The sequence below is a fragment of the Bison bison genome, unplaced genomic scaffold (assembly GCF_000754665.1).
Source record: "Bison bison bison isolate TAMUID 2011002044 unplaced genomic scaffold, Bison_UMD1.0 scf7180017864273, whole genome shotgun sequence".
Classification (NCBI taxonomy): Eukaryota; Metazoa; Chordata; class Mammalia; order Artiodactyla; family Bovidae; genus Bison; species Bison bison.
In genome coordinates this window covers 848845-864024 of record NW_011494845.1, presented here as the reverse complement: position 1 = coordinate 864024, position 15180 = coordinate 848845, and the positions used below count along the sequence as shown (strand labels likewise).

Here is a 15180-nt window from a genome sequence, read left to right as displayed (position 1 = left end):
ATGGTTTTCTGGAGCTCTCTTGCTTTTTCCATGATCCAGCTGATGTTGGCAATTTGATCTCTGGTTCCTCTGCCTTTTCTAAAACCAGCTTGAACATCTGGAAGTTCATGGTTCACGTATTGCTGAAGCCTGGCTTGGAGAATTTTGAGCATTACTTTACTAGCATGTGAGATGAATGCAATTGTGTGGTAGTTTGAGCATTTTTTGGCATTGCCTTTCTTTGGGATTGGAATGAAAACTGACCTTTGCCAGTCTTGTGGCCACTGCTGAGTTTTCCAAATTTGCTGGCATATTGAGTGCAGCACTTTCACAGCATCATCTTTCAGGATTTGAAAGAGCTCAACTGGAATTCCATCACCTCCACTAGCTTTGTTCGTAGTGATGCTTTCTAAGGCCCACTTGACTTCACATTCTAGGATGTCTGGCTCTAGGTGAGTGATCACACCATTGTGATTATCTTTGCCGTGAAAAGCTTTTTTGTACAGTTCTTCTGTGTATTCCTGCCACCTCTTCTTAATATCTTCTGCTTCTGTTAGGTCCATACATTTCTGTCCTTTATCGATCCCATCTTTGCATGAAATGTTCCCTTGGTATCTCTAATGTTCTTGAAGAGATCTCTAGTCTTTCCCATTCTGTTGTATTCCTCTATTTCTTTGCATTGATTGCTGAGGAAGGCTTTCTTATCTCTTCTTGTTATTCTTTGGAACTCTGCATTCAGATGCTTACATCTTTCCTTTTCTCCTTTGCTTTACTTCTCCAATAACAGTAGGCTCATCTTTTTAAAATTTATATATATTTTATGACTGTATAGTATTGCTTTGTAGATTTTCACAATTTGATATTCAAACATAACTACACATTATTTTTTTTTACATTATAATAAAACCATATGTAAAGAGACCGATGCTTATCACCAAAGACAAGTCAATTTGTATCATGCTACCAACTCTTTGACAGCTGTGTGGCTTTGATCAAATTACTTTGCTTCTCTGATCCTCTCCTCCTATGGCAGCGGGGTGGTTTTAATAACAATAATGTTAAATATCTAGCACAGTGCCTGATACATGCTTAAAAAAAATTGTTAGTATAAAAGGTCTACTGTATTTTAAGCAATTTCCTTAGACTAGATTCTCAGAAGTAAAATTATGAAATGGAAAATATGAATGTTTAAGGCTCTTGATAAATGCCACCAGAACCTCTTCCAAATTGGTTATACTAATTTAGACTCTCAAGAGCATTATGTGAGCTCCTGATCAGCAATATATTAAAAGTCAAACTTAGAAAATTGAGATGAATGAAAAAGCCAACTGTGTGTGTGCTTGTGTGTACTAAGTCACTTCAGTTGTGTCCGACTCTGTGCGACCCCATGTTACCTAAACAAATAAAATCTTAGTATCAAGCATATATGAATATACATATCACTAAAAATATAAATTCTATGTAGACTTACCCTACATGAGGGGCTGGAATCCCTTTATGGGAGGGAGACAAGGTCTGAAGTTTGTTTCCCGAAGAGCTACTAACTGAAGACACTTTACCTGAAGGAGCACCTTTTAATAAAAAAGGTATTAGTTTTAACAACACTCTGAAAAAGAAAAATCACATTAACCAGAGCATCTGACAAAACAATGCTTTCATGGCAATAAATCTTCATGGCAAAAAACCAAAATGAATTATCAAATCAAAAATTAAATAAAATTTTTATGGGACAACATACAGCATCCTTCATTTCTAATTTCTGTACTTCTTACAATTTACATACAAATGAAGGTACACTTCAGCAATCAAGATCTTCTTTAAACCATTAAATATTTGCCTATTAAAGATAATTATAAAGTTCAGACAGGTATAGGCAGAAACAAGGGAAAAAAATACTGTGGACAAAGAATCAAGAAAAGGACCTTGGTTGACTACTCTGAAGAGATGATATATCAGTAACTACCTTGAGGGCAGACATTTAGGCTAAAAAAGGACTACAGAACATCTAAAGTAGAAGCTACTGAAAGTTACTCTATTTTTACCCAAAATAATTACTTATCTTCCACATCAACTCCTAATAAACCTAGTTTTAAATAATCCAAAACAGAATACTGTCTTCATTTTCTTCTCTACTGATTCTGATATTAAAAAAAAAAAAAATCAAGTTATTTGACAGATCTCATTACCTACAACAGTTTTGCTAGTGCCGCTTGGTTGGGGTAATCGTGATGATCCTGATGAGGTGGTCCCAGGAGAATTAAACTTCTTAAGTGCAGGCGGCTTATACTAAAATAATGAAAACACAATGTTTTATCAACATCACATTTTGATTATGGATTACAAACCAGTATTTCAAAAGCACACATTTCCTTCAATGAGTCAGATGTTTTACCACCTACTCAAATTACCCAAATTTAGAAACAGCAGGTTAAAATATATCACGTTAGAGAGAAGTTTCCCAAGAAATGTTCCTTCTCTTAATTGGCATACTAAAATTTTGGCTCAGATGTCCTGCTGCTAAAATAGAGAGTAAGAGTAACTTTTCCCAGGTCAAAGAAAACAATAATGGATCAAATGGAAAAAAAATTCCTCAATGTTAAGATTTTAAATGCCAACCATATTATTAGAAAAAAGGTAAAACCGCCCAAAGATGCTCACTTGGTGATACGGCTTTAAAGGTCAAGCTCTTTGTATGTTCCTTGGTATGGTTTTGTATTTCATATATATAATCCAGGCACATATCTTACTGATGAAAATTCCTAAGAGCACATAGAAACCTAAACAAGTTTTAAATAGCTGTCTAACGGATTATTGCCCCAATGTGAAAATAAAGAGCTAATTCTTCATTAACCTCACCAGAACATGTTCCATGAATGGGATATGGGCTGAGAAAAGATAACGGTATTTCAGCTTATCTCATTTATTCTCATTTTTTTCTCTATGGAGAAATATCACCATCAAGTTTGTTTTACTGTCTCTTATTTAAACAAAAATTGTCTCTGTTACTGAATATAAAAGCATCTCATTGATCACCCACTCCAATATCAAGAAGTAAACTTGCCCAGGGTTACACCCAACTTAACGGAACAGGAATTAAGACTCATACTGTCTTAGTACTAGCCCTGTACGCCAACTATAAGGTGATTATTGTGCTTGCCTGTGTACTTGAGCCCTACGCTTAGGACTTTATGAGAAAAACCGGTTTTAAGCCCAACTTTTAAAAATCAAATCATATTTATAACCTATTATCAGTATAAAATTTAAGATGCTCTGCTATTAAAAACTGCTGGCTAAGCACAAACATTAAAGTCACACATTGTAACTCTTCAAAATTCAGTACTTGACCTTTTACAAAAATAAATCTTGCAAAAGGGTCACACACACACACACACAAATAACAAGCACATTTGACACTATAATGCCAGAAACTTCAATTTCTTAACCACTTGGCAACTAGAAAACCTTCAATAACTGTCCGTCAAATGAACAAAATGACTAGGAGACTTTGGAAATGTATATGGAGCCATATAAATATACTGTTTCTTGGAAAACCTGAGGTATTTCCTGTAGTATCAGTCTTTCTCATGAAAATATCAATACTACTGAATACCTTAGGAAAGATTTTAAAACACTATGGAAAACAAGACCTAAAAAAGACTTGTCAAAATATTAGAGGCATGCCTACTAAAAATATAGTCAATAAAATTGGATTAAGAAACAGGACTGGTGACTCATTTACATTTTGCTAATTATCAAAACAGAGAACAATATACAATGAGAGGTCAAGTATTAGGCAGGAAGAGCCCCAGCAGCATTATATACTGGGAATAAAGATTTTTATGTATATATTAGGAATCTCTATATTAACTTAATGGCTTATAAACAGAAAAAGGCAGAATCTCCTTCAAAAAGTGCTTTGTTTTTCTGCTCTGTATTAAACCGCCTATTATTTTACTCAGTTTTTTGGTCAGATTTTCTGAGATGATGAGAACCTAGCCCAACTGTATCTATCTCCTACAGTATTTCCTATTACTTTCAACCAGAACAAGTCAGGGTAGTTTCCTTACTGACTCCTCATACTACTCTGAATGCCTCTTGTTTAAAACATACTCATATATCTCTCAGTAACTGGCTGTTCCCCTGACCTAGATAATATGACTCCTTCCTTAATGAGCTATATTTTATCTGTTCTACACATCAAGCTGAAATTCTACTGCTAGGCATTCAGGATGACTTTAGCAGCAACAGCAGCAGCAGCAGCAATGATTTCGCATAAATTCATTTTAATGATCAGAATAACAAAATCTATTTTTACGGTTATATCAATATGTGTTTCATTTACCACGTATTGAGGAGGTGATTATTTCATATGTTTTTATACAGATCACAAACCTAATACATTTCCTTGGTAAAATATTTATGTTCACAAAGACTTTTCATTTCTGATAAAATGGGAGAAGGTATATATTTATTTGGACCAGGGCAGCATTCAGCCCAAAGATGGGCACAATAAAGGATAAAAATGGTAGAGACCTAGTAGACGCTGAAGAGACCAAGAAGAGATGGAAAGAATACACGGAAGAATTGTATAAAAAAGATCTTAATGAACCAGATTACTATGATGGTGCGGTTAGTCACCCAGAGCCAGACATTCTGGAGTGTGAAGTCAAGCGGGCCTTTAGAACTGCTGTTAATGAAGCTAGTGGATACGATGAAATTCCAGCAGAACTATTCAAAACCGTAAAGGATGATACCATCAAGGTGTTGCATTCATTATGTCAGCAAATCTGGAAGACCCAGCAGTGGCCACAGAACTGGAAAAGGTTAATATGCATCCCACTTGGATGAGCTAACCACTGGACAATCACACTCATCTCCCACGCTAGTAAGGTCATGCTTAAAATCTTACACACTAAGCTTCAGCATTATATGAACCAAGAACTTCCAGATGTCCAGGCTGAGTTTAGGAAAGGAAGAAGAACTAGAGACCAAACTGCCAACATTCACTGGATTATCAAGAAAGCAAGGGAATTTCAGAAAAACATCTCTCTGTTCCACTGACTACACTAAAGCCTTTGATTGTGTGAACCATGACAAACTGTGGAAAGCTCTTACAGATGGGAATACCAAACCATCTTATCTGTCTCCTGAGAAACCTGTATGCAGGTCAAGAAGCAACAGTTAGTACCCTGTGTGGATTGGTTCAAGATCGAGAAAGTACAACAGGGCTGTCTGCTGTCGCCCTGTTTGTTTAACCTACATCATGAAAAATGAGAAGTCATGAGAAATCCCAGGCTGGATGAGCTACAAGCTGGAAACCAACTAGACTTTAAGAAAAATATTTATAAAGCTATCACAGATAAAAATAACATCATGGTCTGGAGACTATAAATAAAGGCCAAAATTGATTTTATGTAAAATCAAAATAGTGACTACTTCATGGATGCTTGGGGCTGAGAGTGACAGAACATTACATTCTGGGACTGAAATAGTGCAGTGAGGCTTTTGTAAGACTAAGAATAGTCTATTTCTCAATGTTCTTGTGGTTACACATGAATTTATGTGTTGTGCATTTTTTTCTGCATATAATTTACCAAAAAAAAAATAACGGGAAAACTATAAGAAAAAAGTCAGAATAAAAGTGTTGTAAAAGATAAGAGCTTAGAGACAAATATTTAAATATTAACTATGGTGATAACTTTTAAAATATATACATGTATACTTAATTTTCCATAGAGAATAGAAAGCCCTTTAATAATCAGAAAACATTATTAACAATTGAATGGCACATTTTCAGACTTAAAACTTCACTACTTTAAAAGTAGGGTAAGTAAGAATCAATCAGAATACTGAAAATTCCTAAACACAAAATATTTACTGTGTTGCTTGAAACTCATAAGGTAACTCAACCTAACCTAAATTATGCATGGGTTATTTAATTTGTTCTTTTAAATAGCAATATGTAATTTAGCATACATTAGATAACATTATTTGGTCTGCTATGTCTTCATGGGTCTATGTTAATACAACCATGCTTGAATTTGATAAAATTCCTAATGAAGAAGAATTATGAAAGCTTAAATGGTAGAACTTTTTCTTTAACTACAAGAACCTGACCTTTACTGTATTTGTAGTGGGCTGCAATACGGCCAGATTACAGTTGATAAATACGATAAGGAAGCATTTTTAGGAAAAGTATTCTACTTAGTTTACTAATATAGATCCAGTACTTGGTACAGTGTTACTCAAAAATGAGTGAACACAGATGAGAAAATATAGAATTAGACTGAAATAAATATATATGACTGAGCATGGAATCAGAACTGAAAATTTAAGGTGCAAACTAAAAACTACCTGGATTTTACATGTATGAATCATTTGGCACCACAGTGTTGAAATAAACTCATCTTATTATATTTCCTTTACTCTGCTATTTTATTCTTAAAGATCTTGTTGGGTGTTCTTAAACTGTTTAAAAGATATGCTTTGTTTGCCATCTGTTTTGGAAATTCTTCAAAATGAGGTTTCTTTGCTGTTCTTTCCCCACAATGATGATGATAACAATCATATGCTCTATTTCCAAAAATATTTACAAAAATTCAATAGCAGGATTCTCTCAAGGAGGTCTCAATTGCAATGGGATCTTTTAATCCAATATTTTATTCATAAGTAACAAGATAAGTGAATTTGATTATTCCCATTTGCTAAATTTACAGTCCAAAAGAAAAGTTAACAAATGAAAGCTTTGTGAAACATAAAATTTGCTTACAGCAGAGTCTGGCAGGCTATAGTCCATGGGGTTGCAACAGTCGGACACGACTTAGCGACTAAACCACCAGTAAACCACTACATAATACTGTCTAAGTTTTTATGTAACAATATACTTAAAGGAAAACAACAGTAGTGCAAAAATAAAGTACACATTACAAAATTCTCTTATGATTTATGGTTCTCTAACTGCTTTCACATACATCATTTCATTTGTTTCTCACAATAGTTACACGGATTACTTCACAGGTGAAGAAATAAAGGCTTACATATATATTAACGTCACTTTTGCCTAAAAGTTCAAAAGTAGAAGTCTGGATCTGAACCTATGCTTTCATTTCCTGAAATGTGTTCCTCACATATCACATGAAAATATTCATTATTCACATGATTTTCAAACATGAATTTTCACTGCCAATTTCTCACTCATCTACCCCTCTGCTGCTGCTAAGTCACTTCAGTCATGTCCGAGTCTGTGTGACCCCATAGACGGCAGCCCACCAGGCTCCCCCGTCCATGGGATTCTCCAGGCAAGAATACTGGAGTGGGTTGCCATTTCCTTCTCCATCTAACCCCTCTAGTTTCCTCTGAATCTGCTGTAGTGATTTTTAACCCTTTCTCCATTTTTCCCTAATACCTCTTTAAATCAAGTCTACTTCAAATTTTGTTCTCAAATAGCCATTCAAATTTCTTACTAAATCTTTGTAACATTAATATATAAATTTTAGCAGGTGAGAAAACTGTAGTTAAACGTTCTGTAAAGAACAAACACAAAACCGTGAACTTAAATCACCTTGTTATTTATTTGCAGGAATGATTACAAGGATTACCTGTGTCCGAGAGGTTGATTTTCCTTTGGTATCAGTAGAAAATTTGCCTTTATTACTAATACGTGCTGCCTGTTCTTTACAGAAATTTATATGTCTATCAGCTGCATTTTCATTAAATCTTCTCTGGCAATATGGACACTGAATATAGTCTAAAATAGAAAAAAGAAACAGATTAGTAACAAAATACTTGAAATGAGACATAAAGAATTATAAGTTTTATAAACAGTAACTTAAGACATATACACCCTGTTTGCGAAGCAAAAACTTGTTTCTTTATAACCACCCAACCTGACTTATCAGAACTTAGTAAAGACATTTAAGAAAAAAAGTCTGCTAGCACATGCTACATCACAATTTTCTTCCAGCTTAGAATCAAATTTGAGGGGTGAAAAACAATAAATCCTCACTACAAAAAAATAAGGAAAAATGTTAATTCATTTTTGCCTCTATAATATGATATGTTTTCATCATACATATCTTCATATCTTTTTTATATGGTAGGCTAGGTTAAGTAGTAATAACACATTACATTAAAAATATACTTTAAAAATTGGGCTCATCTGTTAAAATCTTTAATTTTGGTTAGATGAAAGCTGTCAAGAAATAATGTAAAAGACTTTATACAGTTTTATTTTCTTTAGAGGTCCCAACAGATGGAACAAGTGATAAAAATATATCTCATTAACATAATTAATTCAAGTTTAAGAAACAGCAAATGCTTCAAAGATTAAATATGCTTCCCAAATGTAATGCACATTATAAACAAAATTTCTTATAAAATTAAATCTTAAAGTTATCCCAGAAAAAAACAAATTCTGTAGCAGTGTAAAAGATTCCAAATCTATGAGATATCGAGAAGAAATAAATATAACTTAGCAAGGTCACACAAAAAAAATCAATTTATTTCAAAAGGTTTACTTTTTGAGATGGAGTTTGCCTTTTAGAATTTACACTCATCTCAAGCTCAGAAATTTGTTCTGCTAACTATTGAAAGGCATCTAAAACCTCTAATAACAAAGAAGTTGTTTTGTTAGGGCTAAGAGATAAAAAAATCTCTAAAGTTCAAATTATCCTGAAGAACTGCCACTCTCTCTCTCTCATTGACTTATGCAAACATGAGAAATATACCCATGTTGGTTCAATCAGATAAAATATACAAACACCTCTAAAACAAAGAGAGAATTCAGTTTCATGGGGAAAATTAAGGTAGAAATAGAAGAGACTCACACCCAGATAGAACATTTCAGAGTTACTCAAAGCATTAAAATTAATTACTAAGACTCAAACAGGATTGGCCAACAAGGGCCCATGGGCCAAATCCAGCTTGCTTGCAACATGTTTTCATGAAATTTTATTGGAACACAGCCATTTACATATTTTCTGTGGCTGATTTCTACAAACAGTGGCAAAAAGGAGCAGCTGCAACAGAGACCTTATGGCTTTGGATAACCTAAGCCCTTTATACAAATTGCTTATCAACCTCTCTTCTACAATAAAATGTTATAAAGGATCATATCTAACTTTCCCTTTACTAACAAATTAATCCCAATCTAGAATACTAACACAATTTTAAAGCAGCTAACTTGCTATATTAAAATAAGTACTTCTTGAGGCTACTCTGTACCCAATGGCAATACGTCAATGGTGCTATTTTAAATCTTTCAGTATCTCAATTATCTCATATATGGTTGCCAGCATCTTGCCTTGCTTTTGGTAAGGATAAACAAGCAACTTTTACCCACCAAATGAAGAAAATATAAAAATACATGAATTTAGCGCAAATTTTAGTAGTATCTGTTTATATGGTGGTTATCCCACTAGAATAACACATTTTCAGAAGCAAATTATTTAATTCCCCTTTCTAGATGAGACAATACCAAAGAACTAAGCAATGTAACTATCTGAATCTTACTGAATGTCTACATTTCAATTGACAGTATGCATGATTGAAATGTTTTCCTGGAACATTTAATAGTTACTACAATAATTTTTAAATTATATTAAATACTAAATGGCCACCCACTCCAATATTCTTGCCTGAAGAATCCAATGGACAGAGGAGCCTGGTGGGCTCTAGTTCATGTAGCTGGAAAGAGTTGGACACGACTAAGCGACTAACACTACACGACTACAATAATTCTTAAATTATATTAAATGCCTTACAAAAAGTACTGAGAGAAAAAGTTTAAATCAAAGTACTGACATAAAAATATAATGCATTTCTATGTTGAATACTGCTATGTCTTCATAAGCCTAAATGCCTGGGCTATCACCATTATTTTATAGGAAACTTACCAAGATTATGTTTCAACAAGTTCAACTATTATAAATTAAATTCAATAGTATCTTAATATTTTTAAGAATTCTATCAATACTATCAATATTTTGTCCCCATATAAACACTTTCTGTCAAAATATGTCATATACCAGGATCATAAGACGGTGGAGGAGGTGGGGGGAGTTTGCCACCCTCTTTCAGCACTTGACCAAGGCCTTTAGCTGCTCTTATTGTGGCAATGAACTCTTCATGCTTTCTTCTCCAATTAGATGGCTTCTTTGGTGGTTCAGGCTGTAAACAAATTTAAAAAAAAAAAAACAAAAACTAGTTTTCAAAAACAGTTTTTAATATATTAAAACAAAACTCAAGAAAATATTTTAAATGTTCTCTTATCAGGAGTCCTTAAAATGATCTTCTTCCCAAAGTTATAATTTTAAAAAGAAACTTCAGGCAACTGTATTTATATGCAATTTTTAAATACAACTGTAAATTGTGTCAGCCACTGCTAAATTGCCTTCTGTCAGTGTTACAAACATTTAACCCACCACTCAGGATGTATTTCCCTATTTTCCCATAGTTTCTGCAACAATGTATGATAGTGAAATTTTGTTTTTTTTTTAACTGATGAGAGAAGTGAAAAACAGTTCTTTCTGTGGTTTTTAATTGGCTTTTTCCCTATAATGAGTGAAAACGAACATCTTTTTGTATCATCACGAATTATTTGTATTGCCTTTTCTGTGGTGTGTTTATAAAGCCTGGTCAACATATCTATTGGGTTACTGGCCTTTTTTCTGTTTTTAACAACTTCAAGTAGTTTTTTTTTATAGACTAGCCTCACCCTTCCGCCACAATATATCTCTTTTAACCTTGTCTACGTGTCCTCTGATATGCAGAATTTTTATTTAAATGCAGTTTAACTTACTCTTTCTTTTACTGTCTTCATATCTGTAGTCACTTAGCAAGGTCCAACCTCACACCAAGGTAAAATAAAAATTTCCCATGTTTCTACCTAGTCCTTTCATGGTTTCATTTTTAAGATTTTTAAACTTTTTTTCATTTGGAATTTATCTTGATGTATGGAGTGACATATGGACTCAACTTTATTTTTTGTTTTCTAACATAGCTATGCAGCTGTCTCACCATCCTTTACTGACTTTTCTCCCTATTGAACGGAGACAACACCTTTATCATATTCTGTTTGGCATTTGGGCTTATTTCTGAACTGCCGCGTTCAAGATTCGCGGCAGTGTTCCACTGTTTCAACTGCATGTGTCAATACTCGTTTTTTAAATATTGAGATTTTATAATATTTTAATATGCAGTAAGGGCTTCCTTGGTGGCTCAGTGGTAAAGAACCCGCTTGCCAATGCAGGAGCCATAGGAGATGTGGGTTCAATCCCTGGATTGGGAAGATCCCCTGGAGAAGGAACAGAAACCCACTCCAGTATTCTTGCCTGGGAAATCCCATGGACAGAGAAGCCTGGCAGGCTACAGTTCATGAGGTTGCAGAAGAGCTGGACACAACTGAGCGACTAAACAACAAAGGTTAACTCTACTTTATTGTGCTTCTCTCTCAATCTTTTCTGGTTATTCTTACACGTGTATTTTTCCATTTGAGCTTTAGATTCAGCTTGTTTTTTTAAACTACATTTTAACTGGAAAAATTAAACATTACATTCATATACAACTTAAAATCTCTATTTAGCTGAGATTTACTTACTTAAGAATGTGATATATTTCCATTAGAAGACATGTTTGTTTGGGTCTTTCAGTAGTTTTTTAAAGTATTCTTTGTGAAAGTTTTCCACCTTTATTACTATAAGGTTTATTCCTAAACTGGAGAAGGAAATGGCAATCCACTCCAGTATTCTTGCCTGGAGGATTCCATGGACAGAGAAGCCTGGTGAGCCCCAGTCCTTGGGGTCACAAAGAGCCAGACACAGCTGAGTGACTAACACTAATTCCTAAATATTTTATATTTTGTGCTGTTCTTTCTTAAGAATCTTTTAATCATTTTTATATTTCAATGAGTTGTTTGTTGAAATATGAAACCTTTCTGCATATTAACATTACATCCCATTACAACAATAGCCTTTTACTTCTTTTTAATGACTCTATTATTAAAAGAACCACAAAGGAAACCCCTGGCCTAGATGCCTGCCTTTACTATTAAATACATGCGGACATTTAAGGAAGAAAAAGCATCAATCTTTTAAAAACTCTTTCAAAAAATAGAAAACAAGAAAATAACTTTCAAACTAGTCATTATGAAAGCAACGAAATTGATTACACAGACATTCCTGTCCTGCTTCTCTAAATCAACATGTGTCCAGGAGGCCTGCTGCTGCCATCCATACTCCCTCAATTCTTACACTAATCACTTCAAACACAGGACACTTTAAAGTGGCCCCCTCACCTTCAGAAAGAGTATTATCTTTTCCATTAGTGCTTTCTGAGAGCCTCTGCCCTGGACCTCTTCAAATCTCCGTGCCTCCTCCCTACTTCCTCCCTCCTGGCTTTTGTCCAATTTCAGACAGGCTCATTCCACTTTCAGCTCATTCCAAGTTCCTGCAGCTTACCCCAGTTCCTGCCTCTGCTGTGATAAACAAGGGATATGTACTTTCAGATAAGACCCTCATCTTTAAGGAGTCACCTTTCAGGGTGAGGAGACCCCCTCAACTGTAAGGTGGCAGGTTCTCAGATTCTAGGCCATGGGCTCCCCAGCAACTTCCTGCTCTTCTACTGTGGTAGTTTCTCCTGGATCTCAGTTTCTTTGGGCAGCTCTGAGATAACCTTGTGGCTCAGACAGTCAAGAAACTGCCTATAATGTGGGAGACCCAGGTTTGACCCCTGGGCTGTGAAGATCCCCTGGAGAAGGAATGGCTACAGACATGACAAAGCGACTTTGAGAGGAGAAAGAGACATACTTTGTTTGTAGTCCCTGGAGTCAGCCTGAATTTCTCCAAAAATGGGAGCACTGTGAGCACACCACGCGTGCTCAGTTGCAGCTAACTCTTGACCTCATGGACTGCTGCATGCCAAGCTGCTGTGTTCATGGGATTCTCCAGACAAAAATACTGGAGTGGGTTGCCACTTACTCCTCCAGGAGATCTTCCCAACCAGGGATGGAACCTACATCTCCTGCATCTATTGCACTGATAGGTGGACTCTTTACCACTGTGCCTGGGAAGCCCATACTATGATGTTTAAAATCTTCTAATACACTGTTTCTCCAATTAATATGCAGATGATTCATTCAAAGATTTTGTTAAAATGCAGATTCTAATTTATTATGTCTGGGAGGAACCTGAGATTCTGCATTTCTAACAAGTTTCCAAAACAGTGCTACTATTACTGCTCTATGGACAGCACTTTAAAGAGCAAGAAAATAAAACTACTTATCGTAAAGTAAGTTTTTACTTGGCTTTTTCTTAAAGATTAATTTTTTTAAGTATACAAACCTCCTCTTTAAAGAAATAACCTGGATGTCCATCTACAGATGGATGGATAAAGAAGCTGTGGTATATGTAAACAATGGAATATTACTCAGCCCCCCCAAAAAATAATGAATGTGAGTCAGTGGAATTGAGGTGGATGAACCTAAAGTCTGTTACACATGGAGTGAAGTCAGAAAGAGAAAAACAAACATCACATATTAACACACATATGGGATCTAGAAAAATGGTTATTGATGAACGTACCTGCAGGGCAGGAACAGATAACAGACTTGTGGACACAGTAGGGGAAGAAGAGGGTGGGACGAATTGAGAGAGCCGCACTGACATATATACACTACCATGTGTAAACAGAGCTAGTGGGAAGCTGCTGTGTAACACAGGAAGCCCAGCCCTGTGGGGAGGGGAGACTCTAGAGTGAGGGGAGATATACACACACACACTATGCCTGATTTGTATTGTTGTATTGCAGAAACCAATACAACACTGTAAAGCAATTGTCCTCCAATTAAAAAACAAAATTACTGAGAGATCACGATGGATAAACTTAATGTAATTCCCTTAATAATTCCACAAGACAGATAACTACTATCACCATTTTACAGAAAACAGAAGCCAGGGGTAAATCCGGACAGTCTGACTGTTGAGCCAGCTTTCCAACTCACTACTTTATACTGCCTCCAAAGATTTAATTAGTTTATGTAGGCTAATTAAAGTTAACATAATCACATATCTGGCAGGTTACCAGGGAAAACTAAATAAAACCTTGTCCAAGCTTCTCCATCCTCCCCTTAAATATTCATAGACTGAAAAACAAAGATGAACTGACTTCTTTTTTATTATCAAAGGACTTTACTAGTATGATTAACTGTCCCATAGGGAAATGCTTTCCTGTATACAGTGGAAGTGAGAAATAGATTTAAGGGTCTAAATCTGATAGATAGAGTGCCTGATGAACTATGGAATGAGGTTCGTGACATTGTACAGGAGACAGGGATCAAGACCATTCCCATAGAAAAGAAATGCAAAAAGGAAAAATGGCTGTCGGGGGAGGCCGTACAAATAGCTGTGAAAAGAAGAGAAGCGAAAAGCAAAGGAGAAAAGGAAAGATATAAACATCTGAATGCAGAGTTCCAAAGAATAGCAAGAAGAGATAAGAAAGCCTTCTTCAGCGATCAATGCAAAGAAATAGAGGAAAACAACAGAATGGGAAAGACTAGGGATCTCTTAAAGAAAATCAGAGATACCAAAGGAATATTTCATGCAAAGATGAGCTCAATAAAGGACAGAAATGGTATGGACCTAACAGAAGCAGAAGATATTAAGAAGAGATGGCAAGAATACACAGAAGAACTGTACAAAAATGATCTTCACGACCCAGATAATCACGATGGTGTGATCACTGACCTAGAGCCAGACATCCTGGAATGTGAAGTCAAGTGGGCCTTAGAAAGCATCACTACGAACAAAGCTAGTGGAGGTGATGGAATTCCAGTGGAGCTATTTCAAAACCTGAAGGATGATGCTGTGAAAGTGCTGCACTCAATATGCCAGCAAATTTAGAAAACTCAGCAGTGGCCACAGGACTGGCAAAGGTCAGTTTCATTCCAATCCCAAAGAAAGGCAATGCCAAAGAATACTCAAACTACCACACAATTGCACTCATCTCACATGCTAGTAAAGTAATGCTCAAAATTCTCCAAGCCAGGCTTCAGCAATATGTGAACCATGAACTTCCAGATGTTCAAGCTGGTTTTAGAAAAGGCAGAGGAACCAGAGATCAAATTGCGAACATCCGCTGGATCATGGAAAAAGCAAGAGAGTTCCAGAAAAACATCTATTTCTGCTTTATTGACTATGCCAAAGCCTT

At 35.4% G+C, this 15180-nt stretch overlaps 1 protein-coding gene across 1 annotated transcript in view; it reads right to left on the bottom strand.

The window, feature by feature from the left end:
- The window catches only part of ZC2HC1A (zinc finger, C2HC-type containing 1A), a 54331-nt gene that overhangs the window by 19174 nt on the left and 19977 nt on the right, over positions 1 to 15180 (bottom strand). Inside the window, exons 4-7 of the mRNA XM_010848770.1 lie at positions 10005 to 10146; positions 7578 to 7726; positions 2166 to 2265; positions 1451 to 1550 (exon numbers count right to left, since the gene is read on the bottom strand). Coding sequence (XP_010847072.1) covers positions 1451 to 1550; positions 2166 to 2265; positions 7578 to 7726; positions 10005 to 10146 — 491 coding nt within the window. The remainder of the gene's footprint in view (positions 1 to 1450; positions 1551 to 2165; positions 2266 to 7577; positions 7727 to 10004; positions 10147 to 15180) is intronic.